The 14,058-nt window shown below is 38.2% G+C and overlaps 1 protein-coding gene across 1 annotated transcript; it reads right to left on the reverse strand.

Moving 5' to 3' along the window:
• Positions 1–7,478: 7,478 nt before the first annotated feature.
• Positions 7,479–12,764, reverse strand: LOC100710422 (inhibin beta B chain). The gene is made up of 2 exons (XM_003451823.5): positions 11,992–12,764; positions 7,479–10,489 (listed from the first exon to the last, which is right to left on the reverse strand). The coding sequence occupies exons 1-2, from the start codon at positions 12,332–12,334 to the stop codon at positions 9,708–9,710; spliced, it is 1,125 nt and encodes a 374-aa protein (XP_003451871.1). The 5' UTR covers positions 12,335–12,764; the 3' UTR covers positions 7,479–9,707.
• Between the last annotated feature and the right edge of the window lie 1,294 nt (positions 12,765–14,058).

A 14,058-nucleotide genomic window follows, 5' to 3' on the forward strand; every position in this document is an offset into this window, starting at 1 on the left:
AAATTTGCATCTATTCACAAATTTAAATGTTTACTCTAATGTGATACAAAACCTGTTCGGGACAAATACACCCCACACCCTACACTATACTTCTAATCTGTGTTCCTTAATGTTCTCATCCACCTGCAAAGATATTATCAAAATCTCACACACATTGTAGTTCAAACTCCTGAACTGTCAAAATGTGCATACTTTATACACCAAGGATTAAAAAAAACTATAACAGAGTCTGTGCAGAAAAATAAGCAGGTCTAATAAAGGTCTTATGCAGGAGATAGATGAGACTGCATCAAAAGCATTGCGACACCAACATGGTATACCTAGCATTAAATATAGATGGAACAGCATCACATGAGGGTAACACGGACTTGGGCTTTGTGATACAAAACACAATAATTAATCTGTTTGGTTTTCCCCTCGTTTTTTCATCATGTTTCTTTCACAAAGACCAACAACTCAGTTTAGCCAGAAATTCTTCGATCTTCTGGTATTACAGATGAAAGCAACCCTTTAGTCCAGTAACAGAAATTTAAATAAACAACATGATCTAACACGATTTTAGTGCCAGGTTACACTCAGACACTGATTATAGTCCATTTTGGATGGTGTAACATCAGCACCACTGTTGCTTGTACAGGGGGAGTTGGCAGATTTTGGCAGGAGAGCATATCATGGTACAAGTCATGCAGTCTGATAATTGATCTTTTGGACATTTGCTCCGTGGTGGTTACAAAACATGAAAAACGTTTATTATTTATAATCTTTTAATGTTCTTGATATAAAAACTATGCTTATAAATTGTCACAGCCCAGCTGTACTGGGCTGTGACTGTGGTTTTATTCCACTGGATCAATAATTTAAAAATCAGAATGCAGATTCTCTCCATTATTGCACTTTTTGAACTTACAAAAAATAAAATATTGATCATTTAATCTTTTTAAATATTATTTCTATTGAGATGTGTAAGGTTTAGATTCAAAACTATCCCAGTTGCTAATGCATGATGTGAAAATGACAGCATGCCAGGAGAAAAAGACAACTGTTTACACAACAAACACAGACAGTCCATAAAGCCACTTTTACTGTTTGTATGAGCAAACACACCCTTTGCCTCTTAGACAGTACAAATGTGGTTACATTGCAGGGGACTTGTTTCTCAACTGGGAATTTTATAACCTTGTTTTTACATACAAAACATGATGAATTTCTTAATCAAAACATATTTCCACTTGAATCTGAAAAGCAATACTTACCAATACATTACATTTGTCCAATGAGAAAAAAACGAAGGTTACTATTTACAGTGACGTGCAAAAGTCTTGAGCCACACCTCTTTTCTTCATATTTTACTACACTGTTAAAAAAAAAATCCTAGAAAAAAGGTAATATTCCAGCAGCTGGGGCGCCAAAATAATACCAGAAAATAACAGAAAATAACTTTCTCATAAAAATACGGTTATTTTCAGTAATGACAATACAGTTTGTTGCCCTAATTTTAGATGGGATTTTGCCTTTTTCAAGTGCTTTTAAGCATTAAATTAGGAACATGTTAATGTGATTAAACAATGAAATTACCTATAAACAAGGTCAATGAATGTGGCAATATGAATAATCATACTTCAATGTACAGAAATATACAGTTAACAGCTGGTTTAAATAATAATGGATTGCATACCCTGGGACAGAGGCGAGGCTGCCATATCGCACCATCGGCCACTCTGGCCATCACCAGTAGGCGGTAGGTGAAGAGTCTTGACCAAGGACACAACGACCGAGAGTGTCCGAGCCGGGGCTCGAACCAGCAACCTTCTGATTACAAGGCGAACTGCCAACTCTTGAGCCACGATCGCCCGAAATAGCAATAATAATAATAATTATTTGATGTTAAAAAAGTTTATAAGAATCATTTCATATATTTTTCCATAGCATTACATTTGAATTTAACAGTTCAATCTTTCAAATAACAGACACATATTTGTGAAATCATGATACATTTGTGAATGTATTTTAACAATCTAAATATGCATATGTACAGACAAATACATTTAAAAAACAAGAAAATTATGTTTTATTACATTACAGTGATTTTACGTTAATTTACATTTGAAATGTGAAATCACAGACTATTTATGTAAATTTAATGATATTCTAGAAGAACAGAACAAAACTGTAAAATACACAGTAAAATACTTTTATATTAGGATTTTTTTTTACAGTGTAGGAAAATGGGAAATATGTTCAGAGATTATTGAAACACACGCAAACATACATGGAAATACAGTATATAAGGAAATCTTCTAACATGCTTGAAAGTCAATATTTGTCATGATCACCTTTGTTCTTCAATACAGCCTGAAGTCTCTTAGGGAGCTTTCTTGCAATTTCTTTAAGTAGTCTTCAGGAAAAGTTCTCCAGGTTTCTTGAAGGAAGCTCTTCTTCTTCTTCTTCTTCTGCCTTTTGTTCTGTTTCCACACTGCTTCAGTAATTTTGAGGTCTTGGCTCTGGAGAAGCCAATCCCCGACTTTTTATTTAGGTATGCTTTTACTATGTTAGCAGCATGTTTATGGGCACTGTCAAGCTGAACAACAAAGCCACTGCCAATCAGACACTTTCCAGATGGAATTGCATTGCAGATCAAAATCTGACTATAATCTTCTGAGTTAAATAATTCTGTTCAGTTTTATTTATATAGTGCCAAATCACGGCAACAGTTGCCTCATGGTGCGTTGTAGTGTAAGGTAAAGGCCCTACAATAATACGGAGAAAAGTGAGAAAAGCCCAACAATCATATGCCCTCCCCCAACCACCCACCCTCTATGAGCAAGCACTTTGGGGATAGTGGGAGGGAAGAACTCCTTTTTAACAGGAAGGTCTGCTAGTCGACCACTAGCAGAACCAGGCTCAGGCAGAAGCACTAATCTACAGTGACTAGTTGGGGGTAAGGGGAGGAAGACAGGACTAAAGAAATATTGTGGTAGAGAGAGATTAATAATAGTTAATGATTAAATGCAGAGTGAGGGAAAAAGGTGAGTGAAGATGAAACACTCAGTGCATCATGGGAAGCTCCCAGCAGCCTAGGCCTATTGCAGCAGAGCCAAGGGAGGAATTCCATCAGTGTCAACATAACTGTCTGAAATGCAGCCGCAAACCACGAAAGCACCTCCACCACATCTTACAGATGGGTATAGACTCTGTTGTATCTCTCTCTTGACCTGAACCAAAAAGTTAAAATTACATTCATAATGGACTGAGTCATATATAGCGCTTGTCTAGTCTCCTGGAGCACTTTTACACATCATGCCACCAATGTTCCCTCTAAGCTGCGCACGTGCGCAATTGCGCACTGCTGGCACGGTCTCTGCGCACAGAAAATCTGCGTTGCGCACAAAAAAAATCTAACCTGAATTGAAATTAAAATTAAAACTTTAACAATTCTGTTTTGCAGTGTTAGTCAGTAAGTGAGTGGCTGCTCCTGTATGGGATTAGAACGATGCCACCTTATCCTATAGTCCAGCCAATAATGCGATTCACATTCGTATATACGCAGCCAATCAACGTCGCTGACAGGCTATGACAGCGTCCTTATGTGCCGACACCGGTGTTTTAGCTCGCAAAGCGGCGTGGCTGATGTGGAATGAAGCCACCTTAATGAGAACGTGTACAACCATTGGAGATGTGAGCAGGACGGACGGAAGAATTAACGGAAAACGTGTGGACTTTATACCGGCGTTTTATAAGGAAAACGCTCGAAAGCACTCTCCGCCTGTGAGCAAAAACAAAACCAAAAAACCCCCCACCCTTTCCTATTGGTCGAAAAAAGTACCGTGTCGACCAATCAAAAAATGATATGGCAACGTGGCATCTAGTTGTTAAGAAACGGGGGGAAGTTTTAGGAGTGACGGCGGTGTTCTGAAATGTGAGAGATTTGAGACGTTTAGCGCAAATCTTGTGTAGTTAGTGTGTAGTGTAGTCCAAGGGCGTCGATTTGGCATGGACGGAGGGGACACGTCCCCACCAATATCCAGCGATTATTGAATTGTCCCCACCAATAATTTGATCGCTTCTTGTAAAAAAAAAAAAACAAAAAACAAAAAAAAAAAACGATAGAAAGAAAAAAAATCGATCTGTCAGCATCTCAGTCACCCAGCGGTGCAGAAAGAGTTAAATTACGTTCTCTACTGGAGTCCGACCTCATGTGACAAATATGGCCAATGTGATTGGCTGAGCTTTTCAGGGAGCTCTGTTTAGTTTCAGCAGCGGCAAACCTGCGCTGCGAGGAGGAGAGGAGGATGGCAGCAACGAGGAAGAACGTGCATATAAGAAAGTATTTTTCAAAGAAACCTGTAAGTCACTTAAAGCCAAGTTCACTCATGAAATGTGTCCGTCATAATAACGTTACAGGCTATGCTAGGCTTTGGCCCACATCAGTCTAAAATTGTATGCAACCATGAATTACGTGTTTTGGACACTAACTGCACAACAAGCAGCTCTATTAGTTCTCCCAGTCTCAGAGCAACATGTCTAATTTTGATTGAAACTGTAAGAAAAAACGGCAGCCTCGAGCAAGCCAGGATATTAGTTTAAAGAGGCTGTTAAAATTATACGTTAAAATGTTGGTGACACAATAATTTCATCCTAGTAGCACTGACATATTCATAGGGTTAATTTTTGAGACAAAATATCATGAGGTAGTCATGATTTTGCAAATATTCCATACCACTTATTGTAGTGCAGTTTGCACTACAATTGTTTGGCTGCTGATGTAAATTGATTGATTAGTGTAGATTTGACAAAGAATCTGAATTGTCTCACTTTTTATATGGCACGAATCAATGTGTTATTTTATCAATATGTCCTAGTGCAGTCAGAGGGGAAAAGCCAGGGCCAAAGGTGAGGCACATCAAGCACAGAATAATAATTTTGTGGTCATCTTAGATGAGTTTTATGGACAAAAACCACCAGTTCATTTAGTGTTCTCTTAGTGCTAATGTATAAGAGAAGTTGGTGTACTATAACTGAAGTAATCGTGTTAAGATAAGATTACCTTTCATTTTGTCACAGCAGAAAGTGGACAGTGCAAAGTTATATAGCAAAAATTAGAATACAATAAGAATAATATACTGTACACAACTGTAAAGAATAGAATAAAATAGAATAAAATATACGTTAGGATAAAAATAGAATACAAATGTTATATACACCTGAGTAAAAATACAACTTACAACGTCTTATGTGTGTTTGATCAGCTGCAAAAGTCTTTGTTGTGGAGTCTGACAGCAGTGGGGAGGAAAGACCTGTGAAATCGCTCCATCCCACATTTAAGTCCTTAAAGTCATATTCTTTTATTGTCTTGACTGTATTTGAAGCTATTTTTATTTTTGTATGATACCTGATTTATGTGGAATATGGCTGAAGTAAACTAAAGTCTAAAATACTTAGTCAGTCATTTGTTTAATAGTAATTTAACATTATATAATTCACATATAAAACTATGAATTGTAATTTTACATGTTTTAATAGCATGTAGAATAGCATATGTAGGCAAGTATATTTGTCCTTTTTTATCAAGAAGCAAAGACGAAAAGGAAAAAAAAGAAAGAAAAAGGGCGGGGTTCGGTGGTTGAAACACCCGTCCCCACCAATGCCAAAACCAAATCTACGCCCTTGGTGTAGTCAATAGTTTTGTTGGTGTGTCAGAACAATGAGGCGGCTGCTGAATGTTACAGGAGTGATACATCTCCTGTTGTCAGGCCTGCAGGTATCAGGCTGTTGTTCTCCTTTATCTCATAGTGGACAGAAATTATTTTTTGGAGTGGCACAAATAATTTGTGTGGCATCAGATTTGATGCAGAACAGCTGATTGTTCTGTAAAAAGTTTGAAATGTTTATTTTAAAAAACGCCTTGGCTGCATTAAAAAAAATAAATAGCTGCAAAAAACTTTGTTTGCCAAACTGAGTTACTTTTTTGAAGTAGTAACTGTATAATTAATTGCCCAACATTGGTCATTAAATACTGTATTTGGCAGACAGAGAGTTACAGGACTCTCCCAGACCACAGACTCAGACTCATAATACAAGTCAGAGCTTTATGAAAAAAAAAGAAAAGAAAGAAAGTTGAGTTTTCAAAATTGGAGTTCAAGTTATTTTTACTTCCAATAGTGTTAACATACTACACAGATCATGAACAAGATTTTTTTAAATTTTCATTGTAAGTGGGCTAAAGCAGTTAATTAAAAGTAGTCTAACATAAATGTAAATGCTGTAATTTGATTATTTTAATAAACCATGTAACTTGGATGGATTCAACGCTGGTGTGACCACAGTGCACACGTCTGATGTCGCTCACAGTGGTCCAAGGGATCGCTCAGGGAGTTTGTGTGTTCGCTCAGACACATGAAAAATTAGAGGGAACATTGCATGCCACATTCACCCAAGTGCTTTCTTCTAAGCTTTTCAGTGCTTCCTAGCTAACATTCACACACATTCAGTTTCTGATGGCTGCGTCAGAGATCTTGCCCAAGGATACTTGGCATGGAGACTGGGGGAGCCAGGGATCAAGCCACTAACCTTCCAGTCAGTAGATGACCTGCTCTACCTCCTGAGCTACAGCCACCCATAAGACCTGTCACCACTGATTTTCAGCCAAGTTCTTGTGTAATCTGATATACCTCAGCATTTTCTCCAGACCATTTCTGATGAGGCTTTGGTGAAGGGTCAGATGCATCTCTCAGGTTCTGTTTCAGGTCTTTGCTGGATTTTTCCCCTCTTTGTTAACATGACATTCAGAAACTGATCATCTGCTGTGGATGCCTTTTTTTTATTATTTTTTTTTAAGTTTGCCACTTATTGTTTTGTCTTTGATTTGTTCAGTTTCATCAGATTTATTTTAAGAACACACTACATACCATGCTGAGACATACCAAGGTTTCATCTAACAGGTCTTTGGGAATCATCTTGTTGGTGCAACAATGCTCTTTTTAAGTCTGTTTTATCTTTGTCATTTTTGTAGATTCAACTAAAGCAATGGGAGGAAAGATGGGCTCAAGGCTGTTGCACAGCACTGAACTATTTTGCTGCTATGGTTGGCTTAATTTACCTAATAACCAGTACTGCTTTTGCTGTACACTACAGTGTGTTGTGGCTTAAGAATAAGACACTATACTACTAATAAAATGCCATTTATACAATAAAATACAATGAAGCAATTTAGTCTGTTTAAAATATATATTTATTTATTAATTAAAAATAAAATCATGACATTTTATCACACACTGACATTTCTGAATTGTATTTGCTCTTACAAATTTTTCATTTACATAAAATAAAATGATACAAAAATAACAACAATGATTACAAATTTCAATTGAAACAGAATTCAAATTCTTGCATTCTGTGAATCCTCCGAAAGTACACACGCACACACACTTTTAAAAACAACTAGAACTTTGAAAATTGACATTTTCTTTCTGTAGGCCCGCTTTTAGGTATTTCAGGTAATGCCAACCTGACGCATTAAGTACAGTAATAGACCTGTCAGCACACTCTAAAATACAGTAGGGTGATAAAGTGCTTAATAAAATATGTTGCAATGGCACTTCAATGTCACATTGAGTCTTGGACAAGAAGTGCCTACAATATAAATCATAATATTAAAATACAACAGTTTTATAATTATTTCACACAGGTGTAAATTGCTTTAATACAAGAGCAGCTCATAGAGGCAAGAGAGAGAGAGAGGTGAAAATAGTTTATCAAATATCAGCACAAAAATAAAATAAAAGGTTTTTATGGTCTTTGGTAAAAAAATTCCCCCATGCACTGTTTCAATTGTTTCCTTTGCATTATGGCAGTGAAATCCAAGTCCGTAAGACATACAGTATATCAATACAGTCAAGAGGAACACAGTGTTAATACAGGTAGAAGTGGAGAAACCCTGGGTCTCATCTCTAAAAATAAAAATGTGATGTATTGATAGATATTAATTTATTAACACTCTTCCAGATTCAAAGTTGGGGAAACTTAAAAAAAGAATCTATTGCTGAGCTCCTTTGCTTTCTCGTTGTTGTACTGCTGTTTTCATTTTTCCCTTCCTTGAGTAGATCTCAGTTTGCACCGTTTCCCACCAAATTTAAACTGTGAAGTGATTTTACTATGGAAATAGGTATACATTTGCTTTACTTGGTAATGTTTCGATAGACATCCTGCTATACAGTTAAAACTATACAGCTGCGCAAACATTATCAAGACAAAATTGAATTCTAGATTGTGAAATTATGAAGCGTAAATTATGCTACTGGGACATGTGTACGATATTTCCAGCATATGAAAGAAACTAGACTGCCTCCACCTGGAAAGCACGAAATTTTGCATCACCCCTGAAAACTTTAGACTTTGAGAGCTAAAAATGCCAGCGTGCAGCAGCACATGCTCACTGACCCACCTACCCTCCAGACCTTCACATTACCTGACACTGAAGCAATAGCTAAATGTTTGCTCACATTGCTGAGAATAACCTTGGGTGCATATGCTGTTAGAGCCACAGTTACCCAAATGATAAGCCAGCTTGTGTAAATAATACAGTGGAGATGCTGATTAAACATATTCCAGCTGCATGCAGGATGGGGTACCCTTTGACAGAAATCAGTCCAGATTTCTTGCATTGTAACAAAAACTTGTTCTCCTTGCTGCCTCACAATGTGATCAAAGTATTTGTGGAATGTAAATGTATTTGTTTTAATGTCATCAGAAGTTAAAGAAAAAGGCACGCTTTAAACATTTTTCATTGTTTAGAAAGCATTTCTGTAAAACAGCAGCATTTAGGTGGATGAAGATTTGCAATGAAAAAAATAGTTATGTAAAAATGAAAGTATATAGAATATATATATATTTTTACATGTGGACACTGATTATAACACAAAACAGACTATAAAACATACAATGAATTAGGAAAGAAATTTAGTGCATCTTTGAACTTCATCCCAGCAGCATGTGAAAAGTAAAAGTTGTAAGGTACAAATGACGAAAGTGAAAATTAATTCATGCAAGACTTTATGGGTTTATATAAGTTTGAAAAATGGAACCTGATATCATTACTGTACTTTTGTACTTACTGTACTTTTTGCATTGAAATCTAAACTTTATTATTATTTATTTTTACTGAGTCTTTCATATTTTAGTGCTGCTCTTTGATTTTTGTCTCTGACGTATAAAAGAATAAATGTATCAGCACCCAGACTTAATGTATTTGCTCACCTCTAGGCACTGAAATGCATTTGAGATTCTTTAAATACTGGCTACAAGAGTTTACAAATAAATTATAAAGTTACTACAAGCAGTAAACTGTATCAATACTATACTTATCTTTTTTAGAACATAATACTAATATACTCATAATAGTCTTTTTTGTGCCTTTAATTTTCTTAATGTAAACCTAGTGTCTTAATTTTATACGTTTATGTAAAAATACACACAACACATCTATTTAGTAACTGCTATAAAACAAACTTGTTTGTATTTGTAAAGATAGTCTAGTAACATCCTCTGTCGATAATTCAAAAGTCTTTTGGGTGGGCATTTCTCATTTTAAAGTACTCTGTGTAAAAGTTGGTTGTCCAAAGTTGGTCAAATTTGTGTTTCTTTAAGTCAACTTGTCTACAACACACTCAAGAAAATAATTAATTATACCGCTAATAGTAATACTCAATTTTTTATGTGCATCCACAGGTCTCCACTATCATGTCAGGGACATCTGTTTTGACAATGCTGTGCTGAGAGTTGAAGTAAACCATGGAGAGTGGTCGACGCTCTGTGGGAACGCAGCATGAGGCTGTAGCTGTGTTAATACCATTGACTTTGAGTTGGCTGAAGACAGCAGCATGGAATGAGGATGCTATACCCGGGGAACCAGACAGATGTTGGGGGCAATGTCCCATGCAGTAGTTCATATGATAGCCTTCAGGCGCAATGATCCACTCATCCCACTGGATGTCTTTAAACTTAACGTAGAAGTCTCTCTTGCAGCAGACTGTTACATCGTCACCGCAACGCACTGAGCGCTTCCTGAGCAAATGCTTGGAGTGGTCATCACGGAGACGCACCTGAGCCACCAGGAAGGGCTGGTAGGGGGTTTCAGCAGAGCCATCTAGGAAGCAAAGGTTCTGTCCGTCTTCTTCACAGGTGACCTCCAGCTGCAGCCGATGTTGGCCCCCATCCAAGAAGGCTTGCAGGGTGTGGGTGACGGAGAAAGTGTGCCAGTTACTCTCCTTGACGTGCAACATCTTTTCCATCACCAAGGTCCGATTAGAGCCTGAGATGTCACCATCTGCGGAGAGAAAAACCTGGGCAAGGAGACGAGAGTTCCGTTGTGGGTCCTCAGAGGCACGGGCATAGATCCACAAAGAGGACTGGAGGACCTGGATACTTTGGCCACGTTCCTGCAGAAACTGAAAGGTAAGGCTAAGGCTTGCCTTGTCACGGCTCTTTGCATCATCTATGAAACAATGACAATTAAGAAAAACACACAATGTTAATATTTGGAAAAACTTCATAGCTCATCACCTTTCTTACCCTTATAAAATTAATGGAAGTGTCAATCCTCTTTCACTGTTTTAAGCATTTTACCTTATGGTTAACTTTTCCTACAATACAGCACAAGGGATATTGTATTTAAAAGTTTAGGCAGATTACATATGTATTTGATTTTAAATATAAAGACCCAAATGCAAGTCCTGTAGCAAGCAGCCATCTTCAGACTTCTTCTAATTTAAATGCACTGTTGCATTTTATGTTGTGAATATGTATAACAGATTTTGGAGACCCCAGCAACAGGAGCCTTTTGACAGAGGGCTTGTAGTCATTTGCACTCCTCTTTGCAGAAGCTGTCTATGCACTTCATAAAGTGCCATCTTCTATGGTGTGGTCTGCTGGGGAGGCAGCATCTCTGCTGGGGACAGGAAGAGACTGAACAGGCTGATCCGAAGGGCCAGCTCTGTTCTGGGATGCCCTCTGGACCCAGTGGAGGTGGTGAGTGACAGGAGAATAGTGGCTAAGCTGTCATCCCTGTTGGACAACATCTCCCACCCCATGCATGAGACTGTGACAGCACTGAGCAGCTCCTTCAGTGGGAGACTGCGGCACCCACAGTGTGGGACGGAGAGATTTCGCAGGTCTTTCCTCCCCACTGCTGTCAGACTCCACAATAAAGACTTTTGCAGCGGATCAAACACACAAACCCACACATGTGCAATAAGACTGCTATATGTGCAATTCTTCTTCTGACGAAGTTGTATTTTTGTATTTTCCTACTCAGCTGTATATAGTATTTGTATTTCTATTTTATTCTATTATATATTTTATTCTATTCTATTTTATTCTATTGTATATAGTATTTTATTTTATTTTATTTTATTTTATTTTATTTTATTGCATTCCAGTGTTTTCTCATTTCTGCTACATAACTTTGCACTTTTGCTGTAACAAAACAAATTTCCCACCTGTGGGACTAATAAAGGCCATCTTATCTTATCTTATAAAGATTTTGATTTACATATTCATTCTTGTCTTTGTCTCCCACCCAACTCCAAATCAGAATCTTATCACCACAACCTGCACGAAATTACGTAAATTCCCTTTTTATTACTCTCTCATGTAAATCTTGTTAAAAGTGCAACAATGTAACACTGAAAGATAGATTCGTTTTAATGCTTGCTTACCACCAGTTCACGTATTTCCACTTTAAAAGGCAATAAAATATGTAGTTTGCCCAAGGGGAGCAAACCTTTTTGCATGTAAGTAACGATAGATACTTGGATCCTTAATATTACAATATACTTCTTTGTACTACACCATATAGAATAGTTCAGGGAAACCCTAGCCTTATGTTAATATCTTACGCAGGAAAAGAGAGCTCATTAATCACAACGCGCTCTCCTGTAGTGTTATTGTGCCATGCGAAAACAGCTTTATAGCACAGAAAGTGGATACAAGACTTACTTATATCTGCAAAGCTCACTATTTCATAGCCTTGATCTCTGGTTGGTATATTGTTTTCTAGTTCAAGGGTACCATCCTGTCTGACGCGCCCCGAGTGAAGTTTGCGCAGCGCCGTGAGGAGCGCGACCCGGGGCACTGTATGAGTGATGTTTGGTTTCTCTTTCAGGTGCAGTTTGTCCAAAAGTTGCTGCTTGGCGAATTCTATCATCATCCTTTCCTCTGCGTCCTTATCCATCGCTGACAACCTGCAAGACGCGCAGCCCGGGGAGCCACTGACCCAGAGACCCTTAAACAGCAACGGTGCCAACAGGAGGAACGCTGAGAGTGACAAAGACATGGCCATCTTCGATCTTGAAGTAAATAACTGCGTATTTGTACTCGGGCTGAGGTTACTAATAAACGTCTAGACTTCTAAAGTGGACAACCAATAAAAAAATCTTTAAGTCCTTCCACTTCTGAGTTGTTCTTTGCGAAAAAAAAGTCTCCCAAATGTCAGAAGTCCTTGTTGATAGCTCGTGAAGAGAGGAGCTGAGTGATGTTTCACCCTCCTGATGGTAAAGATATCTGGGGTAATCCACCAAAACTGGTGACACGTTGGAAGGATGCACCAATGAGCGCATCGGGAAGCTTGGAAATTACTGGCAAAACATCTCTGTCCTCTCTCACAACACACGCACGGGCACACGCAACACACACGCACGCAACACGCGTTCACATGTAGGTTACTGTCTCACAGTCACTGCATACACGTGCTACATGATATCACACGCTGCTTTAGATTAATTACTACGCAAGTCCATGGCTGGTTTGGACACATATCGGGAAAGCCCGATAAGGTCTTGAGTTTATCACAACAGGTATTTTCTGTGCCACGTTGCCCCACTTCAGTGCCACTGATACGTAACCTGCCAGCGCTCTTGTCGATCAAAGTTGAAATTCTCTGCCCTTTAACCTACATACAGAATACTCGTGTCCCATAGTCACCAAGTAATTGAATCCGTGGGCTTTAGCTTAACCTGAGCGAAAACACTCGAGGATATGAGGCGGAGAGTTTTACGCGGTATTTGAAACACGTTCCGTCATGTTTCCTGCAAGGTGTCATAATGTCGTGCAGTAAAACGATGCCTCGTGTGTGTGTGTTTGCGGGAGAGAAAGAGAAAGCTGGGAAAAGGCGAACCCTGCCTTCATGTCGGTACATGATTTGTCTGTCTGGGTTCTCACAAAAGTGCTGAGCCAGCTTGACATAGCCTACTAAAGATAACGCTGCCAATAACCTGGACACTGTATGCACTTAAATAGGCAAAACTACGTTAAGGTGACCCTCTTTTCATCATGTCGGGGTCCAGGTCCAGTGTAAGCAGGAAAAACAATGACTTCCACAATCATTTAACATATAAACTACATACATATCATGCAAATAATAATTGTGAAACATTATTCTAAAGCGGTCACGTGTTGATTGTGTGCACATCTCCACAGACATAAACTGTATGGATCACAAGACGGGTTGCATGCGTTTTTCATTTCTTTTATTTTCTTTGTGTTCAGGTTTAGTGTTAAATGTGAGACAAGGCCTTATCATGTTAAAGGAGTACTTGCCTGCCCACGTGTGGGGCATTTTGAGAATTACAACTGACCTCACCAAGTGGTGTCAAAGAATGTGCCCAATACATGTGAATAAATTAAACGTAAAGCTAAATTTTTCCAAGGGGGGGGGGGGGGGGGGGGGTGTTTGAAAAATAAGGTTAAAATCAGCGTATTTTTAATTACTGCCGTGAGTACAAACAATATATATATATCTATTGATATTAAATGTTTATTACATAGACTAGATGTTATAGGCTATAAGGAGAAAAATATTATCTTAAGAAAAGTGAAATCGTTACATTTTATAGTATTTAAACAACTTTGAATGACAAATCTTCGACAGAAGTGGCCAGCTGTCAAATTACATCCCAGTGATAGATTTCCAAACATATATCACTGAGATGTAACGAAACTGCAGTTTACATTTTAACGCTTGATGCACAAAACAAAGTTCTCATGCATCCTGTAGGCTACGTATCT

Source organism: Oreochromis niloticus, linkage group LG5, assembly GCF_001858045.2.
Source record: "Oreochromis niloticus isolate F11D_XX linkage group LG5, O_niloticus_UMD_NMBU, whole genome shotgun sequence".
Taxonomy (NCBI): Eukaryota; Metazoa; Chordata; class Actinopteri; order Cichliformes; family Cichlidae; genus Oreochromis; species Oreochromis niloticus.